Genomic DNA, 25,418 nt, shown 5'->3' with positions numbered 1-25,418 from the left:
GAAGGATGATGTGGATCCTCTGTCAGGAGAATTGAGGACTCAGTGATTGATTTTGAACGGCTGATGCTTCCTTCATATGTTGTATATTATGTATGTTGTCTTGTACTTGTAGGACCAAAGAATGCTACGGCTGATACGAATTGGCAAATTTGGCCCTATACCTGTAAAAGAAAAGCTGGCATTGACTTTACAAGTATTTGAGCACGAGAATGTTTAAAACAATTTCAAAGAGAAAAGTTTGAAACTTTGTTGTTGCAAACAAAGATCAAAGAAAATTTCCATAATTTCGGCGACAACTAGTTGAAACATGAAATATGGTTTGAAACATGAGGATTTTGTTTAAAACTTGTTAAGTTTGCAACAAAACTACAATTCGTATTTTTTTAAATGAAAACTTTTCTTCTTAAGTTGCAACCTTTTTAGTTAGAAACTGCAGTGTCACAAACGTGCCTTTACAATACAAATTTTATACTATACATAGGCCTAGTGTTTCATATTTTAGGCTATAGTTCAATTATTTTTAGCGAATTTCCCATAGGGAATAAGCTAGATTACAGTAGGTCTCATGGTAAGACCTGGACCCGGGACTGATTTACTTTTTCATTTTGAGGTCTCCAGAGGGCAAAAACACTATCCGTTTAAATTCATATATTTTAAATAATATATATACATATACATATATATATATATATATATGTGTGTGTGTGTGTGTGTGTGTGTGTCCGTTAGCACGATAACTCGAACGGGGTTTAATTTTGGAATTTCTTTTCCAACCATTTTGAAGAACTTAAAAAAAGAAATAATTTGGTACATTGAAGCATTGTTGTATGCCTAATGATTACGGAGAAAATTAAAAAAAAAGTGTAAATTTAAAATTCCCATGTTACTCTTATGGAGAAAATGAAAACTTTTGTAGTTTACTTGTTTGTGGATATATGTTGATAACATTTAGCAAAGTTATTTATTTTATTCCATACTATTGACGTTTGGTCAAAAAACACTTTTTAGCTTCCCCGTAGCAGCAAACCTAAGCACTTGTTAAATCTAATGTTATTTAAATTGGGAATTAAATTTGTCTTATTTGTGGAAATTGGTATTTTAGTAAAAATGTAATCAGACAAGTTGAAATTCGCTTAGTCTGCAGGTTTGCTGTGGCGGGAGTATTTTATTTGCCTAGGAGTGTAATGAAAAATTTTTAATGTTATCGTAAACAACTCTAAGCTTAAACTTCCTATAATCGCATACAATCTAGTAACATTGAACAGTACGTCATTAACTAGTCCAAGGATTATAGTCTTGGTCATGTGGCAAGGTCATGTGCTCTCCTAACTGTCTGCAGACAATGCTGACAGCTCTAAAATCGACTGGACTGGATGATAGCCCCCGCCAACGAACAGGGTGCATTTCGCATGCTTTGGCTCTGAGTAGACCATGACATTTATGTACTTTTCACTAAATTTTCATTTACACTCCGGAGTTTTAAGTATACGAAACAGAATATATATAGGCAATATTTTAACTTCTTGATTAAGTGAAATTTTAGATAAATTTTAACATAATTGGATCATGCCTAAAGGGAAACGTAAAGGAAAATCAGGTACGTTTTCTCTTCCTTGATTCTTTGGTAACAGTTGTGCAACGTTTACTGATATAACATTTGATATTGTGCAATATGTCATTTGTAATGAAATTTAATAAAGTGAATCAAACCAAAACAATTGATTTGTTCGATCAGTGCATTTCGAAATAACATTCAACAGTGTTTGTCCTTTCTCGACAAGGCTAGCCTCACTAACGTTCTGCTCACAAACGTCAATCTTCAAACGTGAAGAAAAGTGAATTGATAGTTTCACGATTCATTTAATATTTTTTCAATTGCTGACCCAGCAATACTTTATAATTCCATAACTTCCTGAAAAGGTTACCGTAGGTCTCTCATGAAATAAGTTTTTAAATGCTAATTGCATCGATAATCACAAACACTAATTAACTTAGGCCTAGGCAAAAGTTGAATGCTAACCTTTTACATGGTAGCTTATATTTTGGGGATTGCTAAGCCAATATAAGTTAAGTAGGACTAGGTAGATATTACTTCACCTGTTGTGTAGGCCTAACTTAGTGGATTTTTTTACTTCAAACGACACTAACGTTTTGGGGTAGGCCCTAATACAGTTCTGCAGAGAACCATATTAAGGGTACAGTTTCTTAACTGGGCTATGCTAATATTGATTGAAACTATTGATTCGATTAGTAATCCTTCATGCGATTTTTTCACCATCAGCAAGTTTGGTTGGTTAGGTTAGGTTATGATAGTTTTATTTATAATAGATATATTTAAAAATATAGATTATTAATCAATATTTTCAATTCTATAATTCCAATCAATATTAGCATAGCCCAGTTAAGAAACTGTACCCCCATATAAGTAAGCCACATTAATATTTAATTTGATTCAATATAAGGCCTACCGTAGGTCTATAAATTAACCTTTACTGATGTTTAAAAATCAGATTGAGTTTTGCTCTGTCAACATTTTTATTGATGTTTAGGTTTTTAAAAAGTTATTTAGTTAAAGTTTGGGTACACATCTTACCGAACAATTAACTTACTAAGATAAAACAGCAATTTTTTAAGAATAGGCCTAAACAAATTAGAAACGAACAAAAACAAACCAAACTAAAATCCCACGGTCCAGGGAAGCCTATAATTTCTTAATTAAGGTAAACTGCCCAAATACCGTGACCTTAAGAAAGGTTCTCTTGATTTTGCGGTACTTTCCTGTTAAGGGGAACTTATTATCGATGATTTCTTTTCAATATATCGATACCGAACAAAACACAATAAGCAAGTGAAAAAAAGAATTTAGTTATTGGGAAGTTTACAATATCTTGGTAACTTAACTAAACATTAACCAAACAAATCACGGACAAGACCAAACTATATTGGATGAATAATTTAAAAATATTTAACAAGAAAATACATATGATACACTCCACTATAGAAAGTATTAAACATCCTAAATTGCATAGCCACCAGTGACTCATGTAGGATGGAATTGGGGTGTGAGCTCTGGTATGTTGGACATAGGCTATTTTATTTTCAATTTATCTTAAGTATTTGTTAGTATGTCACCAATGGAATGTGACTCATGTTGAGGGAATTGGGGTGTAGCATTCCAGCCCCGTCACCATTATGCCCCCAGCACAGCAAGAATGGCCCTGCCAGTGCATCTTGGGAATAGTTCCGTTTCTGGTTTAAGGGAGAAAATTTCTCACTTGGCATTCTGAAACAAAACAATAGGCTAAAATATAAATTTCTTAGTAAAACGTAAAATCAACAGAGTAAAACTATAAACTCGAGAGGATCACAGTATTGGGAAAAAAAACGATCGTTCTCTGCTTATTAATTTCCGTGGATGTGACTTTCCAACATTTAAATGCATTAAAATTCATAAAATGCCCATAAAACTATAGTAGTCCACACCACTTTATTAAGAGAAAAATAAGTTTAGTTAAAAAATATTACTGAACTTACAATTAAACTAAAAGTGTTTTAATTCTGTTTGCAGCTTACATTACATGTCTGTTAAATAGGCCTAGCCTAAGAATTGAGGTTGATTTATTTTGGTTGTACATATTTACTGGACAAACAAAACAGACTTTAGTAGTGAAATGTATTTAATATTCTTATTTTATAAAATATTATTATTTTCCTCTGCATTAAAAAAATATAATGTGAACTCTAAACACCGTGATCCTGTCACGGTATTTAGAAAATAGTAATCTTACGTGGCTAATCTCAGTGATGTAGTTTTTTACAGTATAATTTCAATAACCGGCTTAAAATAGGTTTATAACAAAACATTAATTCAAAATATAGGTCTTTTGTCTACCTATGTAATATAAAAATATACTAAACTAAAGCTTATTCCACACCCCAAAGTTCGTAGTTTGAATCACTAAGAACCTTAAGAAAAACAGCTGTTTCAAGAAATGTCAACATTCAAACTGTTAAATGAGCCAGACGACATGGCATCAGCAGACAAAGACATTTAAAATAAGCTCCAAAAGTTGAATTTACTTCTTGTTTGAAGTTTAAACGTCTATGACCAGCAATATTGTTATTGGCGAGAAAAAAACAAGAATCACGGAGTTTGGTGTAGTCACGGTATTTGGGTTGTTTACCTTAGGCCTACCTTTAGGAAATGGAGAAAACGCTTGACCTTAGCACTTAAAACTACACGCCTGTAGAGGAATTCTCAAGGGTGGATATTTATAGTGTCTTCCCTTTTTAACTAGTCATAAGAGTTTAGAATAAAAATAAGGTTAAATAATTAAACAACTTTATTAAGTTAATTTTTTTTATTGTTTTTATTTATATAATTTTAAATTGTAGAATTAAATTTGATGCGGTATTGAACCAAATCATAATCCGATAAGTTAATATATCGCAGGTTCTCTGTGGAACTGTACCCATGTTTTGAAATAAAGAATAGTGTGGAGGTTCATCTTATAAGGGTAAGCAGTGAAGAACTTTAAAGTTGTTGTTCATGTTCCGGAACTGAACCTTCTTGATTAATCAAATCAAATCAAATCAAATCAAAGCTTTATTTTCCAATAGACATTACAAATGCATGTGGAATGGTCAATGAAGGTATTATGTTGGTAAACATTTGTCAAGGAAGAGTACAATAGATGTAGAGTACAAGGTCAAATCAAAATATACAAAGATAATATAAAATACATGCAGATGAGGATAACTATAATAGAAAAAAGAGTACAATCATTACTCAATATTTAATGGTTTAGGAAATTCTAAAAAATCATTAAGTTTGTAGAACGGATTCTTTACTAGCCACATATGAATTTTAGCTTTAAAAACTTTGTAAGGAAGTGATAGCAATTTGTTGGGCAATTTATTTAGACATTTTAGGCCCAGAATTTTATGACTTTTCTTTGTTTTGCTCAGTCTAACATGGGGTATATCAAATTGATGTCTGTTTCTAGTTTGAAAATCATGAAAATCACTCCTTATGGCATGTGAGTCCATTTCCTTAAAACTAGTTAACATGATATTAAATATATATAAATTAATAACGGTTAAAATATTAAATTCAATAAAAATGGGGCGACAATGTTCCTCAGGATCAACCCTAGCCATTATGCGCAGGACCTTTTTTTGTAATATTAAGGGGGTTCTACACCCTTGAATGTCAAAATTTGACAAAATTTTTTTTTTACATAATTAAATTCTTTGTTTTTTTCTAAACAAGAAAATATATGGTTTTATGTATTTATTATTTATTTTCACGGCGAAAAAAAATATTTATTCGGACAGTACAACTTTTTTGAGCGTCGCGCTGGGTTCTGGTAAATTTGATATGTATTTTTTAATTTTTATATCATACATTTTTATTTATATACATTTATTGTATTGCTTATTTTAGTAATAATGACAAATCATTATTATTATATTTTATATACAATGACATTAGTTGATTTTATTCCTTTTGGTGTTCTATGGTTTACTTATTCTAAAGCCTATGAATTTTAGTCAGCTGATTGATGATTACATCTGGTTGCTGTTGTTGTGAACTGTTTGTTTATAAAGTGTTTGTTTATGAGTGTTGTGTGTGAAAATAGTGAAATAAAATGGGAAGACTAAAGAAGACTAAGGTAGCAATGTCAAAAAGAAATTTAAAATCTGCTCTATCAAGGTGGGCGAATAACCAAAACAGTAATGTTCAATGTGAAACTTCAAATGAAAACAATTTGTCCACAGTTGAGGTTAGGCCTATGTCTAATACAAGTGAATCTGTTTCCTCTTCAGCTACAGGTGATGAAAACACAACTGAAATCCAACCAAATAAAACAGGGTTTGCTTTATACAAAACATACAATGAACAGATACCGATCGACGAAAGTGCTGTTTCATATATCTTTGTAGTCAAAGACAATCTTGTAAATCTAGTCAGTATGTTTGCTTGCCCTAATTGCCTGGATGTAAATTGCTTGTCTCTTGTTGATGATTCTGTACAAGGTTATAATAACAGATTTACCATAATTTGTTCTGAATGTGAGTTTTCCAAGCCTTTTGAGACATCGCAACGTATTGCACGATCTCCAGGTGTCAAATCAAAAGTACTTCCATACGATATAAATCGAAGGGTTGTTCATGCTTTCAGTAGTATTGGGAGGGGGCCAAGAAGCCTAGAACAGTTTAGTATGTACTTCAACATGAAAGCCATGAACCCTAATTCATACAACAAAACAAAAAATGTGCTATGTAAAATTGCTGAACGAAACGTTCAAAAGAACTTGGAACAGGCGCGTATTGAAGTTCGTAAGGCCCACACTGATCTTTGTTCGCTGGACGACAATACTATTTTAGATCTTACAGTAAGCTACGATGGTAGCTGGCACAAGAGGGGTTTTACTTCTAAGTATGGCATAGGCTGTTGTATTGAACTTACAACAGGATTAGTTATAGATGTAGAAGTAATTTCAAAGTATTGTCGATTGTGTGAAAGTATGGGACAAAAGTTGAAGGATAGTCCACAACAATTTCAACTTTGGAAAGAAAGCCACAAAGAACAATGCCAATGTAACTTTGAAGGCTCATCACCCATGATGGAATCGGAGGCGGCGAAAAGAATTTGGCAACGTTCATTGCAGCACAACTTCCGGTATACCTGCATGATTTCTGATGGTGATTCCAAAACCCATGGACATCTGAATGATCTCAAAATCTATGATAAAGAAATTGAAAAGGTAGAATGTATTAACCACGTGGCAAAAAGGTTAGGTACAGGTCTTCGAAATGTGAGAATTGAAAGTACGAAAGCTAAAGCTCCGATAGGGGGCAAAAAGTTTGGCAGTCTAAAGGACAGTACCATAACGAAACTCACAGGATATTATCGCAATGCGATACAGAACAATCTTGGTAGTGTAGCTGGAATGAAGAACGCTATTTATGCAACCCTAGACCATTGCCAATCGACTGATGAAAAACCAATGCATTCTCGGTGTCCAAACGGTGAAGACTCGTGGTGTTTTTTTCAACGGGCAATTTCAAGGAAGGAGCAACCTCCCCCTCATGATGGGAAAATAGCAACTCCACTAAGACCAGATGTTGTAGCTAAGATTATGCCTCTATACCAGAGATTAGCCTCAGACTACCTTCTGTCAAGATGTGTTGACGGAAAAACACAAAATGCGAATGAAGCGTTGCATGGTCTGCTGTGGTCTAAATGTCCAAAGACAGTATTCGTTTCCAAAAGCACTCTAACAATGAGGATATATGAAGGTATTTGTCAATACAATACAGGTTATTTGAAAAGTGTTTTTGAGCACCAAATTGCCAGTACTGCTTCAAGCCCAGGAATCAATACAACTAAAATTGCAAACCGACTGGACGTCATTAGGCTAAGGAATGCGCAGAAAAAGAAGAACAAAAAATATCTGTTGTACCTGAAAAAGAAGAGGATAGCTCAAATAAGAGAAGAAGAGAGAAGAATAGAGCAAGAGGGACTATCCTATGGACCTGGGAAATTTTAGTAGGTAAGCATATTATTTGTAACAACTTTTGTTGCTGAGTGTGCCTATTACCGGTATATGTATTTTCCGAACATATGTAGGCCCAAATAATTACTCATATACCCTATGAAAAAAACAAATAGAGAATCCATTCCCTGGATGAAAGTAGGCTATAGTAAAGTATTATGATATACTACTGTATTGGCCAACTCAGTGTGAAATCAAATGCATTCTAATCTAGCAACGTAGCTTACACTTCGACGGCTGTTTGCCGCAAGTTAGAAATTTCCATGTTTTCAAAGACATAAATTGATAAATCTCAAAAACGAATTCACCTAGGATACTGAAATTTTCAGAGGTTGTTCTGTATACTATTACCTAAAATCTCATGCATTTTTAAACAAATACACTTTATATTTATTGTAAAAAATATTTTTTATGTTTTAGAAATTTATGAAATTTTGCTAAAAATTTGTTTTTTTCCTTGTAGGTTCAAATTTGACCTTAGCCAAATGGGCATGCGTGAATTCTTAGCTAAAGATGTGGCCTACAATTCAAGACTACAATCATTAAAATAGCATAAGTATTTTCAAAGATATATCAGTTTGAAAAATACCAAAAAAATGTTAATTTTTTAAAATAAATATTATTTACCACGTACCACAACAGTATGTATGTATTTTTTTACTATTTTCCTTTAAGTTAAATCAAAACAAAACCTAAAATAAAAAAATTTGATTGATAAATCAATAAAATCCAAAAATTAAGGTTAAGGGTGTAGAACCCCCTTAAGACATTGGAGACATGAGAACTATTACCCCAAAAAATGATACCATAGTTCAAGGCAGACTGAAATAAAGCAAAGTAAACTGATCTTAAATAACTAATAGGAACTAAATCATTAAGCTTACGAAAAAGGCAGATCATTCTACTTAACCTAGTACAGAGTTGCGTTATATGATCAGACCAAGTCAGTTGTTTGTCAATATGGACACCTAGAAACTTTACCACATTGGACAGTTCAGCTTCAAGTGGGCCTATATCATGTAGAGGTCTAAGGCAAAATATGACTGATTGTGTTTTGTCTTTATTCAAAAGAAAACTATTAGCTGAAAACCACTCAGCAGCAGTATTGACTGTGTTTCTGACAGTTGACTTAAGACGCAAAAGGTCACTGTGACAAGATAGCAAGGTGGTATCATCCGCATAGAGATAGGAATTGCAACTAAGATTCATAGGCAGATCATTTATAGCAATTAAAAACAGAAGGGGGCCTAAGACGGAGCCTTGAGGTACCCCACAGTTGCTGAGGGCGATGGAGGACCATTCACCATCAGCGTATACCGCCTGTCTACGATTTGCTAAATAAGACCACAAAAGATTTAGAGCACTGTTTCTGATTCCATAAAACTCCAACTTATGAAGCAAGATCTCATAGTCAACACAATCAAAGGCCTTGCTAAGATCAATGAAGGTGGCCCAGGCAAAATCTTTATTTTCAAAAGCCCTGTGAATGTCCTGAACCATGGCATCAATTGCATCCACAGTGGACTGTCCAACTCTAAAGCCAAATTGTTGTTTGTTAAAGAGAGAATTATTTTCAAAAAAGCTGTTAATCTGATTGTGAATAATATGTTCTAGAACCTTGGACAGAACAGGTACTAGACTAATAGGCCGATAGTTTCCTGGGCAGTTTTTATCCCCTTTTTTGAAAATTGGACAAATTTTGGAAATTTTGAGACAATCAGGAAAGAATCCCCCCTGTAGACAGGCGTTTACACAGTAAGTCAATGGTGAAATTATTACATCAACAATTTCTTTAATGAACCAGTTGGAGATATCATAGATATCTTTGGATTTGGTATTTTTCATTTTAGTTATGACTGACATAACCTCACTACAAGTGACCAAAGAAAAGTGAAACTCTGAATTGTTGAAAGGAACTTTTTGTAAGAAATGATCATAAGTATTTGCAGGTTTCTTAATACTGTTTCTAATACTGTTAACAGAGTTAATAAAAAAACTATTTAGTTTATTTGGATGAAATGGAAGCTTAGGCCTATTACCGCTTCCGAGAGATTGGGAATTTTCTTTTACAATTGCCCAGGCTGATTTACATTTGTTGCTGGAGTTTTATTGAATTGTAATATCCATAAAATTATACACTTACAACAATCCATCCAGAGTATGCAAGCATTTTTTATCAACCATTAGTTGTATTTCCAGATGCCTTTGACAATTGGTAACGTTTGCATTCCAAATGCCTTACTTAGTTTTAACATAACTGATTGTATTTTGTAATCTATATATTTAATGCGCAAGCATGTTTTTTGTGACAATTACTCCTCCGAAACTACTGAACCGATTTACATGTTTTTGGTGTCATTGGAAAGAGCGTAACGTGAAGTTGTGCAGGAAACTTTCTTTTTAGGGAAATAATCAGAGAGTGAGGCCCTAGGACCCTTTAAAGTTTCGTATTTCTCCATAAGATTAACATGGGAAACAAAAATTATTGTGCAACTCCAGCTGTTGTCAGAAATTAAAAGTGAGAAGAAGAACATATGTTAATTTTAAACAGTCAATAAGTTTGCTAATTTTACAGTTTGCTACAAACATTTACTGACTTGGTTGAAATGAAATATTTACTATTTGAATTCCGGTTGGCGTAAATATTACAATGGAAAAAAGCGAGAGAGCCTGGACAAATTTATATATTCTGTTATGTACATCTGGAATATTTCCATAATCTTTGGGTCGAATCTTTTAAAGTCATCAGAAATTATGAATGTTATTCCTTTTAAAATAACACCTCTAATACTTAGAAATTGCTCGAATTCGAGCAACAGGGGCACTAGTTTTTAAAATAAAGGACATTAAGTATGAATTTTTAACTAAACCAACATTGGGTAGACATACTAGTCAATGACAGTTTTAAGACTTGTTTAGAGTTTGAAAATTTGTCCTTAAAAACCAAAGGTCCTATTAAGATGTAAGTTGTCTAGTACTTATTTTAGTTACTTTTCTAGAATGGAATTGTGATTAATAATAACATAAAGTCAAAATGTTTTATAGTGACAAAAGTAAGTACTGTAGCCCAAGTTACGTTTTATTATTACATAAAACAAAAACGTCACGTTGATCAGGGAATAACACTATTTTTTAGTTAGGGCCTATTGACACTGAAAAATCTAGTGAATGACATTTTCTTAAATTAACGTGGAATGAGAAAATAACAATAAAAACACTTAAATCAACTAAGCCTAGTTAGTTTGGACAGTAAGGGTCCTTTTCACTTTCACTAAGTACTGACGGATCATCGTCACTGTCGGAAACACATTGATGGCATAAAAAATCCAGTTTTTCCTCGATTCCGTATTTATCACGATGTTTTCGATCACTATGTACACTTGACAGGAACCACATTCAATATCCATTTTTTAAAAATAAGTTCTGCTGAATAATGCCTGTGGAAAGCACACCCAATCCTCACCGTCGATCAGTTTCTTTTTAACTACCCTACGTTTACTGCCTGAATCTTCATTCTTCTTCTTTTCTTCTCGTTTCTTTTTTCTCTCGGCTTTAGCTTCCTCTTTCTTTATTCTGCTCATTATTTCTCTCATATTTCTGCCATTCCCGCTGCTAACTTCTCCTGTCCTCTCCTAAAGCCTGTCCAAGCGTCTTGTTCAACCTGCTTGATTATAATACCAGATACTTGAAGTCTTCATCTTTGACCAGCGTTGCTGGATTGATTGCGTCAATGGTTTGTTGGTTAGACGAGGTCGCTAAAGTTGTCCTCAAAGAACTCTTTCAGTGAGTAATATGCTCTACCACGCTTCATGTAGCCCTTATCGGTCATTTTATTTAATTCATCTTACACTTAAGACTTTTCCCTACAAAAACGGGTCAATCCATTTCAAGTGGTCCAGAGGTGGTTGCTTCAAGATTTTTAATTTTTTTCATATTTTTATCCTTGAAAGTATATATTATTAGAAGTACAAAAATACAATTATTTTATTTTTATTTTATTTTTCTACTGTATGGTGGCCATTTTTTTGTTACTTGAACGGCCGTTTTCAGCGATTTCAGAGCTCTGCGTAAAATCAAATATCTCTGGTTCTACTAATCCTAGAACATTAAAATAAAAACCAATCTCTTCAGAAAGATCTGAACTTTAATATGGTAATATATTGATGCACTTAAAACTAAATATATAGGTATAATTACCTGTTTAAAGTTTAACGCAACGATGTTACAAATACTGATTTTAAACAATTTATTTTTATATAAAGGCAATTGACTATGTGTTTGTTATTTTTTTATCTGATAGTTAAAGGTGTGTACTCCAAATTCTCAAAGTTTCAAATTATGGACTTGCATAGGGTCTTAAATAAAAATTGTCAAAATCTTAAAATTTTCAAAATTTCAAAAGTTTGATGCTTAATATCTTTGTTGGGCATGAAAATAAAAATTTCAAATTTGGCTCAGATATAGTACTAAGTAAGAGTATTATGCTGTAATAATTTTATTTTGTGGACTCAACTGGTTTCAAAGTTATGAAACATTGAAAAGTACTAAATAAGCATTATAGCCGTAATAGCGTAGGAAGCATAATGTTATATTATAACTCACTATCAATGTATTTTTTAACAATCTTATATTTTAATCATAGATTTTAAGCATTTTGATGTTTTAAAACACTCTTTGTTGTCTGCCACAGATACAAATCTGTGAGAGGATTGTGTTCAGGGAATTGGTAGACGTCCTTGAGTCAAAATTGAAGTTCTAATTTAATTTTTTTGCTAATTCTTTGCTGTCTACATAAAAGTATTGAATTCCTTTAAGGGTTTGTTTTAACAAAAACATATCCTTAGCATTCAAAATTTGGTTATCTATGGTACATTTTAGACTCTATTAATGACATCGCTCTTTGTAGTGCCTCCTACACCATCGGAAAATATTGACTCCACTTTAAATGTATAGGAATGGATTTTATATAATATTATTTTGGTTTTCAATTCTATGTGTTTTATTTTTAATCCTTTTTGTTTCTGTTCATAAATCTAAATTTGAATTAAAAATATGTTTTCTTATAGGTACATGTCTTATACATATCTTATACGTCTGACATGTTATCTTATGGGACGTCTGGCACTAAACAACCCTACTTGCGACTTTGCAAACTCTACGCAGCCTGGAGTTAAAGGTGGCTGTGGCTATACAGTATCATAAAATGATTTTTTACTGAAATATTCAGTCACAGGTACTACAATACCAGCTGCGAGGCATTTTTTGCTACTGCGCAAGGAAAAAATTCCTGCAATGTTGTAGGAGGCACTACCAAGAGCAAAGTCACTAATAGAGTCTACAATGTGCCATAGACAACCAAATTTTGAATGATAAGGATATGTTTAATTTTTGTTAAAACAAACCCTTAAAGGTATTCAATACTTTTATGTAGACAGCAAAGAATTAGCAAAAAAATTAAATTAGAACTTCAATTTTGACTCAAGGACGTCTACCAATTCCCTGAACACAATCCTCTTACAGATTTGTATCTGTGGCAGACAACAAAGAGTGTTTTAAAACATCAAAATGCTTAAAATCTATGATTAAAATATAACATTGTTAAAAAATACATTGATAGTGAGTTATAATATAACATTATGCTTCCTACGCTATTACGGCTATAATGCTTATTTAGTACTTTTCAATGTTTCATATCTTTGAAACCAGTTGAGTCCACAAAATAAAATTATTACAGCATAATACTCTTACTTAGTACTATATCTGAGCCAAATTTGAAATTTTTATTTTCATGCCCAACAAAGATATTAAGCATCAAACTTTTGAAATTTTGAAAATTTTAAGATTTTGACAATTTTTATTTAAAACCCTATACAAGTCCACTACTTGAAACTTTGAGAATTTGGAGTACACACTTATAACTATCAGATAAAAAAATAACAAACACATAGTCAATTGCCTTTATATAAAAATAAATTGTTTAAAATCAGTATTCGTTACATCGTTGCGTTAAACTTTAAACAGGTAATTATACCTATATATTTAGTTTTAAGTGCATCAATATATTACCATATTAAAGTTCAGATCTTTCTGAAGAGATTGGTTTTTATTTTAATGTTCTAGGATAAGTAGAACCAGAGATATTTAATTTTACACAGAGCTCTGAAATCGCTGAAAACGGCCATTCGAGTAACAAAAAAATGGCCGCCATACAGTAGAAAAATAAAATAAAATAAAATAACTGTATTTTTGTACTTCTAATACTAGGCCTATATACTTTCAAGGATAAAAATATGAAAAAAATCAAAAATCTTGAAGCAACCAATTAATTTATTTCTGGACCACTTGATATGGATTGACCCAAACGAGTTTCATTGTCTGATTCAACAAGAAAAATGCTGTAACTTAGTTAAAACTATAAGCTAATACACAATAAAAATATAATTGTTATTAGGTACATTGAACTTTTGCCGAGCTCCTTAATTGTTTACAACTGGCCTTTACTTACACATTTTTTCACAGCACTTTTGTGATCTTTTGAAGTTAATAGCAAATAGTACTACATACGCAGAATATTGTATCCATTGATCCTATTAAATTATATATTGGCTATTGATACAAGTAGTGAAAGTTTTTTTTTTTTTATGTTAATTGTAAAAAAAAACATTGGCCTAACATACATTAATGAATCAAAACTTTGTATCGTAAAAGACTTATAGCAAACAATAACAAAATAATATTACTGGTATATATCATGACCATTACTACATTGACGTTCACTATGTAATAAACCTTTAGGTATAAAAAAATCCAATGGCACTATTTTTGTTCGACGGTAAATTCCATATTAACATTTTGTTACTCAAATTATTATATTGTTTGTTGATACTGAACAATTTTTATTTAAAAAACTTCTTCATCAGCATTGTATGTGGTTGAAATTGACGGAAAGTAACTCAAAGATGTGTCTAATAACACATATAAACTTGCGCTTATATATGTTTTGTGTTATTAGACCTATCTTTTTTTTACTTTGCAATATTTGTATTTATCGTAGTTGTCAGCTGATGTTTCAATCAGTCGATATCGATATATTGGATTAAAAAATAAAATATTGATGTACCTATTGAAAAAAATCATTGATAATAACGAATCTTCCCTTTTACAGAAATGTACCCTTTCATCATATGAATTACCACCTTAGGCTATCAAATCATTCATAATTTTTAATTTTAAGTAAAATCAACCCAGCAGTTAATGAAAATGTATTGCCTAAAAATGATTTAGGTTTTGTGAAACCTAACCAACCTTATTCATGATAATGCATCCCACATATTACACCAAGCCAGTTGGCGGGCAAGTTACCTGTCTCTTGGAATACACCAGAGGTTAGCCTCCTGCCTGCTCTACTGGCCTCTTGTAAACGTGGCTTCAAGATAAACATTTCTATTAAATATTCATTCTTAATAACCTATTTCTATGTAACTCTGCATACACCGTTAATTAGTGCATGCTTGCCATGTGTACTGAAAGGATTGGGACTAAAATGTTGTAACTAAGTTATTTCACTTTTTTTAGGAGGTGTTTCAGCTAGTAGAAAAGCTGACATCGGCACTAGCGATGAAGATTCAATCAATGACAATGCCAGCGTTATCAGTATGGCCTCTGAAACTACAGTTATGGAAGAAGGTATATAGCATGTTCACTGCTTAAATAGCCTTTTACCTGTCACAATAATACTGATAAGCTTACCGCTCTAAAAAATAATGCAACGTTCAATACGAAATGCACACATTCTACATATACAGTAGGCCTATGTTGTTTTTAAAATATTGTATCCATAATTTTTTAAAGGGTACATTTTTATGTAGGTAATATAGGCCTACAATTTTAAATTTTGTCTGTAGGCCTATATTACGTAGAATCATGAAGTTTTTGGTTATTTTTTTGTTTTTTTAGCTTATTGGTGAAAATGGCTTTAGCCTACTATGATATTATGGTACAATACCTCGTCAAGTAATCCTATTGTTAATTGAGGTTAACAACCTACATGTTTCGCCGTAAATACGGCATCGTCAGGGTTACAAAAACGAAGACATCGATGGATGTCACACGCACACAATAAATACACAAATACGAACATTTAATTATGGAAAGTAAACATTTAATTGACATTGATAGGCCTATCACACGCACACGACACGGACGGTCCCGGTGCAGGTAGTCAGGGCCGTACCTAGGCTGTGGCGAAGGTGGCCCCTGCCAAGGGCGCAGGTTAGACAAGGGCGCAAAATGGGCGCCGGTTGGGCAAGAACGCAAAATGGGAAAGAGGGGCAAATTTTACTTTTTTTATGAGCTAGATGAAACAAATAGAAATTGACGTTTTTACACTTATGTTACGGTATAATAACGGTTATATGAAATTATTTTATGTTTTTTAATGTAATTTATTGATTTATTAACAATTATTACAATGTCAACCATTGTAGTTGTACAGAAAAATGGGCGCAGGGACGTTCTCACAAGGCCCGGTGGTAAGCATAACACTATTTTCGTTTTAAAGTTAATAATTCTAAGTTGGCATCGCTGGGCGTATTATTGTTTGATTTGCAAGCCTGTCACTTGCCAGTTCTCCTCCACACGCCAGTCCACTCAGTCCAGTCCCAGTGCCACTTTCAGCGCTAAGCCTTATACTCTACTTAGGCTATGTAGGTCTTGGACTTGGAGAAGGCATCTCACTTGGATCTCTTAAAGGTCATTTCAAAATATGAGTGAAAGCTGCTTATCCAAATGTAGAAATATCCTTACGGATATTTTTAACGATGCCTGTCAGTGTTGCATCTTGCGAGCGTAGTTTCAGCAAGCTCAAGATAATTAAAAACTACTTCAGATCGAGCATGTGCGAAACTCGACTGACAAATTTGGCAATTGTATCAATCGAGTATGACAGAGCATCCAAAATTGATTTCGATGAAGTAATCAATGAGTTTGCTCTCGTTAAAGCAAGGAATTGTAAATATTGATGAAGTCAGAAAACAGTTGTAACTATTAAAACTTATGTAAATAACTCTGTCTGTACACATTGTACTTATTGTAACTTACTTATTAAAATTAAATTCCACAAAAAGGGATAGGCCTACTTTTGTTTACTACCTTAATATACATTGTGATGAAATTGGGATAACAGATCATTATGTTTTATAAAAATACTAGCTGTTGTACCCGTGCTTTGCAACGGGAAGGGGACACAAAATAGAAAAATCTTTACATCTGTTGCATATAATAGTTACGCATCCGCCAACGCTTTTAGAAAGAAAATGCAACTTTTATGGCCTTAATAGAAACCTCTAAGTTATGACTTTTAAATTTGGTAAGTAGTGGATACCACCATTTTGGTTTTGATTAATTTTAAATCTTGTGTAGGCTGATATGAGAAAAACTGACCAAATAAATCTTCAAATAAAACTTTGACATACATGATTTACCTTCATCTCCCTTTATTACATATCTTTTTATTTTATTGACATTTTAAATTTCAATTTTGAAGTTGCAAAAATACTAATTATTAAATTTAAATGAACATTCGTTTTTTAATTTCACTCTTCTTCATATTAAATCACAAATCCTTCCATTTTCAGTTTCTTCACTCACAATGAATCATTAGCAAAACTAAGTCAGCTGTTAAAAACTTTAGAAATATTGTTGTGCCTTATCAATACAGTCTTTTAAAATATTAAAGAAACTATATCCATACTTTAAACAATTTTAAACAAATAATTTAGCATTTAAGACATCAGACAAAACTACTGTAATATGATTATCAAAGCATCAAGGACTAAAAAATGTAATAGCAAATACATTATGTTTAATTCATCTCTGATTCTACTACAAAAATATCAACAAACAACTTAATATACAAACCAGTTCTTTTAATCAGTTCCATCGTCCAATTGCCTTTACATTTTCACACAACCATTAAGTAAACATTAGTAACAGATATTTAATTGATTATAGAAACAAAAGGACACAGTGTGTGTACTGCGTTGTTTTATGATATTTCCCTTGGTTTAATTTAATCAGTGGTGTGGCAAAACACAAATGATATTTTTTTCAAATAAAGTAAATGTGAACTGAAGGCTATGTTAAGATAAAATAAGAGTATTTTGTATTACCATTTGATAATTAAATATAGTTACACATATACAACACATTTTAGAAAACAAAAATCAACGACGTACAATTTAGTTAATGATGATATTCTTTAGTTTAATTTCAGCATAGGTTTAGCAAAAGACAATAACTTAATTTACCTAAATATACATACACAATGTTATGTGCAAGTTACCTATGTTAAGTTAATCTAACACATGTTAAGCAGTTCAAATTTATTTAAAGTAGACTCCAAATTCAAACAAAACATCTATACATTGTAATTTTCATACTGTTCTCATGAAAACATATCAATAACATTATTTTCATAACTTAGACGCTTTAAAAATCCAAAGCAGAGCCGGAGTTGATACAGCAACGGTTATAGAATCTTTTTTTTCTATAATCATTGACATAGTTTTAGAATAAATAATCCATGATAAAACGTTAGATTAAATATAAACCTATACCGCATAGTTATGGATAATATTATATTTAATTTCTTTGTATCAGCTGTCTGAAATTGTGAAATATGCAATTTAGCAGCTCTTCTTGTTTACATTTAAATGTCAAAGCAAATGTAAACAAACATTGTTAGTGTTCTCATCGCAGCCATGGAGACCAATCAATATTTACTTTTAAAATCTTCATCTCAGAACTTTTAAAGCCAAAGGGGCAAAGCCTACGGTCAGTATCGAAATGTGAATAGTCCTATAATGGCCCTTGGTATGATAGATATATTTTTGTAAAATTTAAGCCCAGTCAGTTCAGTAGTTTTTGCACCTATTAGTAACACACATACAGACAGACACCATTAGATTTTTATATAATAGTATGGATATTGTTTAACCAATCATTTAAGCATAAACCATAAAAAAATCATTATAGCAAAAAGTTAAATTTTCAATGTCAAAATCAGAATTATTTCTTGATGTTTTAAGAGCCAGAATTGCTTAAAAATGTGTTTTACTGATGTTCAAATTTCAAATTTTTTCCCGGGCCCCCCCACTTTTCAGGGGGGTATTCCAACCCCCCAGACCCCCCGGAGGGCGCACTTGCGCTGGTTCGCCACGTACAAAGGAGTATCTAGGTACGGCCCTGCAGGTAGTAGACTACAAGACATCAAAATGAAAAAGTAATTTGGTTCCAGACTAATAATAGACGGTAATAGCTACTTCCCTATAGGGAAAGTCGCTAAAAATAAGTCATTGCTAACAAGATTTTTAGGAAGAGAAAGAAGTTTGGTAACTTATACTAGTTGTACCTAATGTCACACAGGTGTGGCTGGAGACGAAGTAGACGAACAGTCGCAAGACGAGGTGTTTGAGGAAAAGATGTGTGAAGCCATTGACGGCATAACACAGAAGTCGGCTCAGGGCCGTACTAACAGTCTAGATTCAGTTAGTCAGGCTCTGACTAAAAAGTACATACCGGATTTCATCATTGACAGGTAAGGATTAGCCTACCTATAGACTAAATTACTTTTTGAATTTGGCATATGATATTCTTTCCAGGACCTAATTCTTGTTACCAAAAAAACCAATTGGTATCACTTAAATCAAATCATACCCCTGACTCCCATACTGGTTACTTTTATTATAAATTTTTAGCTTAAACTGACGATTCTAACAATTTACTCTCTGAAGAAGTCCTATGCTAGGTATCAATATTAGTGTTATTTTTGTCACACTTTGTGAATTTATTTGCCCCAGCACAATAATTTTCTCAGGTAACCTAGCTGAACTCAATTCCTTTTCATCAACATCCTTCAATGATTAAAAAAGATTCCATTTGACTTAAATTTCAGGAAATCAGGGTTAAGTTATTATCCCTGTAATAAAGTCTAGTCTAAATCAATCCACTTATTATGTACGGGATATGAAATTCACACAAGAATCTTCAGATTATACAAACAGGATAAGAAGTCAATTTCCAAAGATAATATCTTCCAAACTTGAATATTTTACCATACAATTATTGTAGGAGACTGACCATATGTGATGGTATTGAACGGTGCCTAAAGAAGGGACGAGGGGCTGAGCAGGCGAGCGCCGCACAGTTGGCAGCATTGTTGTGTATACAGCTGGGAGTCAGTGACCTCACTGATCAGGTGTGCCACGACCTCAAGCCCTTACTCACATTCACCATCACAGACAATTCTGGCAGTCCTTCTGCGAGGGCTAAGGTTGGTAGTACTGGAACTTTCTAATGGTTGTAGCTGTATTTTAAGAGCCTGTTATTAATAATATTACCAATTTGTTTGTCTATTGATTAAAATCATTTTGATTCCACCTTGCTCTTAGAAGAATTAAAATATTAAATTTTACTTTTAAAAATATTCTAGGTGAAACCCGTCGAAATCAACAGTTACAGCTGATGTTTCAAGCAAAATCATTTAACCATCAATCGATGATAAATAACTTTATTTTCAAACAATTTGGGTTGTTCGTGATTCAGCAGAGTGCTTTAGGTACTTCTGAATTTAATAATCAATAACTCAAATGGAGGCTGGTATTTCACTGAAGGTGAAGATCAAAACATATAGGATAACGTAATTAGATTTGAGTATGTAGTGGGGAGGGGGGGGGGATGTTTAAGGAAAGAGAATATGAAGTATACAGGGTAAGGTTGAGAGTTGCTAAGTCCTAACCAAATGTAAGCGTGAATCCGCTACCAATAATTTGGTTAAAATTAAAGAGTTGCTGGGGAGCCAAGGCACGGAGATCTTTACCCAGACCAGAACGTTTACTAGCCAGCTTTGATTTATGCTAATCGAAACTAAACAAATTATGAAATTTATCCTTCCAAACACTAACTACCAAATACTGAATTGATTATTAATGCTGCTGGTGGAACCAAAATAATTAGTACTTATACTTCTAGAACGGAAATATCTATGGTTTTTGGTGGAAAATACATGGCTTGGAGCAAAAGGCTCCAAGCCATTCAATTTGCGATTCCTACACTTGAAGTTTCGGGCAACCCTTGTGGGTTTCCCCCTTCGTTAATTTACTTAACGAGACATTTATTAAACTTATTCTAGGCACTACTTATTACTAATAATTGACAAACTCATCATGATGGAAGATGAAGATGGGTGATCCCTTGTCGGAGGTTCTTGGTTGAAGAGAGGGAGAGTTGAGAAAAAGGTGTCAGGGGAACGTTCTGTCACTCACGGCAGACGACGAGCTTGCCATGAAGCCCGGTTGCGCGAAGCGCTGCACACTATATAAAATTTGCTTATCCAAAGTTCCCAATTCCATATCTGAGAAATAATCAAATTTATGTTTTTGGATTGAGGGATACAGTATAACTAAACTGACTTAACTGATAACTTAACTGGTAACTTAACTGATTCAAACGATCAATATCTAAAAATGAGGGTCTTTATTCCTAGTAGTGTTTTAAGACCAAGACATATGAAATAACCAGTGTTGCGAAGTAGCGTGCTACAAGTAGCGACACTACATTACCGCGCTACTTTTTTTGTAGCGTTAGCTGTAGCTACGCTACTTTTTAAGATTATTGTAGCTTTAGCTGTAGCTAGCTAGATTTTTTAAGTAGTTGTAGCGGAATATTAGCTACTTTTCTCGCTACTTTTCTCGCTTTTAACATTGATTGATATAGCGATTTTTATCAAAACCAGGGGCGGACTGGGTACTCTATTAGGGCGTAAACCTTGACCAGCCCGAAGGCGCCAACCGGGGGGTCTGGGGGGTATGGAATACCCCCCTGTACAGAAGGGGGTCCGGGGGTCTTCCCCCGGGAAATATTTTAAAAATTATACCTGTAAACTCGCATTTTTAGGCAATCTAGAGGCATTAACAGTGGAAATCAGAAATCTGATAACTATTGATAAGCAACCACTACTAAGCTATTGATACTATTGATAAGCTATTGATTAATGTTTGGTTTACCAAATTTAGACTATTTACCCACACGACTTGGTGCTATTCTGACAGTAAATATCCTAACAAAAATAAAAATACAAATGATTTTCTTAGGTTCTTTCGTATTATATTTGTGTATTTTCTTTGTTTTCCCTTGCATGGCTTAGCTGCATGCATACAATATAAATCATTTGCTTCCTGTTTACAGCCTGAACTTGCAACTGTTGTATTTTTTGGCACTGTAAATAACAGAAGTTATATATTTTAGATTTCTATGAAATTATTGTAACACAAACAATACGCTTTCACTGTGAACAAAACCAATTTATTGACTTAAACTTTTTAGCATTAAATTAAGTCAAAACTGTGACCCTAAAGTAGGCCTACCTAACCTATTTCTACAAACGAAATAGCCTAGAGAGAACTACGTATTTTAGACTGGGTAGAAGGTAAAATTAGTGCCATACTGCATATTGAAATAATTAATTAATAGGCTGTAGCCACATATTAAAATACTGTTTACTGTTTAATCTTTACTGTGTAATGGTTAAGTTAACAAATACACTGTCACTAAATCTATTTAAATTTTCTAAAAGTAGTGATTCTACAATACTGCTTTCGTTCATGTTTCCTGTGTAGGTAAAGAATATAAAAATAAATTGAAGCTTTCAACACAGAGACACAAATCAGACACTCACTAAAGAGAGTCACATTTTAATTGGCAGCTCACACTATTTATTTATTTATTACATGCACGGCAAACGTCATTTTACAAGAGAGTTGAGTTGCTATTGATAAAAATTAAATGTGACTTGAAGTGAAATAGTTATATAGTGTGAGCAATAATTAAATATTATAACAAATATGAATAATATTAAATTATCTTCACTAGTTGTTTACCACAGACGACATCGTGACACCGACCAATGTCGGATTTAGTCGCAGTTACGAATACTAGAAAAATACCGGTATGGATCACAAACATAAACAAATGATGTCGTTGGCCCGAATCCTATACTGAGCATTGAACATATGATTTGGCAGTTCCATTTAAGCAATGTTAAATAATGTTTATTTTCGGGCCAAAAACGTCATTTGTTTATGTTTATGATCCATACCGGTATTTTTCTAGTACTCGTGGTCGCAGTGCAGTTTTTTCGGGTTCGGCGTATAATGACGCGGGAAGAGGACAGCTGTTTTTAAGTTGCTCAGACCAAGTGCCTTCCACTCGGAGTAGGCCTACACGTACGAGAGAGAAGAGCAGCTTTGCTCTCGCTTGTCGACAGTGTCTATTCAGGTCTCACACCCGACTTTATGTTTTGCTATTCACTGCTGAAACTTGTACTCTAAGTTTTTCCTCTTGCTTTCTAAAAAATACATCTCGTCTCATTTTTTAAAAATTTTTTATGAATTTTTCCTTTAACGAGGGCGCAAATATTGGAATGTTGACGGTGGGCCGGCGGGCCAGTCCGCCCCTGATCAAAACCTCATGTGAAACAAACTCTTTCAAACTGAAATTTTGAAGAAAATTTAGCCTAACTACTTTCATGGCTTCATACAGCTGGTTGCAGCCGTTTCATTACCTATTACATAACTACGTTGCGTGGACATGGAGGCCATTATCTGAGTGTTATCCACATTTTTGGCTCTCATTTCCTTCATTTGCTACTCTATGATTACTGTCAGATAAAATGAAATCGCTAGACACAGACTACGTTTAAACGTTATCGGTGACAAGAGAAGCTATTGAATGCTTGCAAGTGATTGACAGGGAAATTACTAATCAATTTAGTTTCTTTATTTTATCAATAGTTTCAACTTGGGTTTTGATGGAAACCAACACTAAACCTTAAAATAATGAGAAAGCTGGTCTAAAAACCTTTGCTTCAGCTGTTGATTGTGGTTCAAAATCACAAGCCCTTCCTTGGTTGGATTACGAAGATTTTTCAAATGTTTAAATTAACAAAGAGGAAATTACCTAATGAAATTTAATATATGCCTAGACTACATACGGTAATAATTGAACGAAAAAATCTCCATACAGTATAACATGAAAGTTACATTGAAAAAATAGCATAGTTTGCTCCTGCTAACAGCTCTTGTCAAGGACTATTCCTACCTAATTCCTACCTAGGCTATGCTATTAGACTAAAATGAATACCAAGTTCAATTAATAGGAACATACGAGTATCTGTTTAGTCCTTGTAAGAACAAGCCTACTATAGCCAACTTGTTACATAGCCAAGTAGGCCTACATGTTATTTTTTACTTTACAATTTTCAACATGTTTAAATTAAAAAGCCGGTTTCAGGATAAGTTGCTGAATACTGTTTTGTTCACCAACGTTTGTTGAAGCACAATTTGCCCTATGCATAATGACAAAGGACGATTTCTTGACATTAAAGTAGCGTTATTCATAGAACAAGTAACTTAACTTATCATTGTGGTTAAAAGTTAAACCAATGTCGTTTTTAACATTAAAAATAAAGAAAGGCAATACACTCCATTTCAGTAGGCTAGGCTTTGTAACACAAAAGAGTATTTTTAAATAATCGTTTTACAGATTTATTGTTTTTAATAGTTGATATAAGATATCTATTAATATCTGAATGAGAATATTAATTTAATGAGAATTTACATTAAAGAAATATAATGAGATTTTTAAATATAGTTTGGTTGTATGTCCTTTGAACTTGATGAATTTGCATACAAGATGCTTAAAAATAATGCTTAATATTTAAAAATAAGTACTAAATATGTTGGAACACCAAAATATTTTGGTTGTGTTCTTGTAATGTTAGGTTTATGATGACAACCAATTAAATACAATCTAGGAATAAGTTGTTGTCCAAGTAATGTTCGATACAATACCGACATTTTGTTGAGTGTTTGTTCAATAAAAATGTAGCTGCAATTAATTTTATATTTACCTAATGTGTGAGGAATAAAAGTAACATCACATCTTTGGAAAAGTAGCTAAAATTGTAGCTATAGCTACATTTCATTGTAGCTGTAGTTGTAGCTAGCTACTTTTTCGGAATTGTAGCTAAGCAACTTTTTTTGGAAATGTAGCAGTAGTTGTAGCTAGCTACATTTTAAAAGTAGCTTCCCCAACACTGGAAATAACTGAAATAAAAATGGAGTTATGTATCATTGGTTGCTGATAAGTCCTAAAATAATTATAATGATTGTTGATTCTAGATTCAGCAGTGTGATTCAGTTACATCCAATCTTAATAATGAATAATACCAATTATGAAAGCTGGCATTTCACTGAAGGTTATTAGACCAAAACATATAGGATAACTTTACTTTGGCATATAAAAGTCACAAAATTCTGGAGTATCTTAAATGCTACACAATTCACTTACTTGACTTATAATTTACCTCAAGAAATTGATTTGTTAAGGTCTATGACAATTCCGATTAAAATCCTAATTATTGAATGACATTTAGTTGCTGTAGACAATAAAAACTTTCAGTAGGTCACTTAATTCCGTACATTGTACCTATAGCCTACATCATGTCAATGTTGTATAGAATTGATATGCTTCTGATTTCAGTGCTGCTGGACCCTGGCCATGCTGGCGTTCCTTGACTCCACAGATCCTCTGGCAGATACTCACCGTACGTTGCTCTCAGTGTTCAGTGGCTCGTACTGCAAGGGAGACGGCACTCCTGCCACTGTGACCCCCGACTTGGCTAACCTCCATGCTGCAGCCTTGTCAGCCTGGAGTCTACTGCTCACCATCATTGACATCCACGCTTTCAACGATCCGTGAGTGAATCATTTATTTGTGGATTTTTATTATCAAGTCTCA

At 33.2% G+C, this 25,418-nt stretch overlaps 2 protein-coding genes across 3 annotated transcripts in view; both read left to right on the top strand.

Annotated features, from left to right (window-relative positions):
* The first annotated feature begins 1,367 nt into the window (after window positions 1–1,367).
* Window positions 1,368–25,418, top strand: part of LOC129002942 (interferon-related developmental regulator 2-like) — a 38,255-nt gene continuing 14,204 nt past the window's right edge. Inside the window, exons 1-5 of the mRNA XM_054431077.1 lie at window positions 1,368–1,597; window positions 15,138–15,248; window positions 18,987–19,158; window positions 19,692–19,893; window positions 25,161–25,375. Coding sequence (XP_054287052.1) covers window positions 1,567–1,597; window positions 15,138–15,248; window positions 18,987–19,158; window positions 19,692–19,893; window positions 25,161–25,375 — 731 coding nt within the window. The 5' untranslated portion in view covers window positions 1,368–1,566. The remainder of the gene's footprint in view (window positions 1,598–15,137; window positions 15,249–18,986; window positions 19,159–19,691; window positions 19,894–25,160; window positions 25,376–25,418) is intronic.
* LOC129002941 (uncharacterized) lies at window positions 5,634–8,190 on the top strand. Of its 2 annotated transcripts, none has more exons than XM_054431076.1 (2): window positions 5,634–7,555; window positions 8,026–8,190. In XM_054431076.1, coding segments are annotated over exons 1-2 (1,905 nt in total). In that variant the 5' UTR covers window positions 5,634–5,651; the 3' UTR covers window positions 8,027–8,190. The 2 variants fall into 2 exon arrangements, with proteins under 2 accessions (XP_054287051.1, XP_054287050.1); XM_054431075.1 differs by having other exon boundaries at window positions 5,634–7,559.

Source organism: Macrosteles quadrilineatus, unplaced genomic scaffold (assembly GCF_028750875.1).
Source record: "Macrosteles quadrilineatus isolate MER2022 unplaced genomic scaffold, UCM_ALF_1.0 Scaffold_9__3_contigs__length_116548681, whole genome shotgun sequence".
In the NCBI taxonomy this organism is placed as follows: domain Eukaryota; kingdom Metazoa; phylum Arthropoda; class Insecta; order Hemiptera; family Cicadellidae; genus Macrosteles; species Macrosteles quadrilineatus.
Note: the sequence above shows the minus strand (reverse complement) of the source record. Positions and strands in the feature narration are given on the sequence as shown.

What these genes read in the sequence shown, in the direction of transcription:
- LOC129002941 (XM_054431076.1), top strand. Translation starts at nt 5,652, where the DNA reads ATGGGAAGACTAAAGAAGACTAAGGTAGCAATGTCAAAAAGAAATTTA.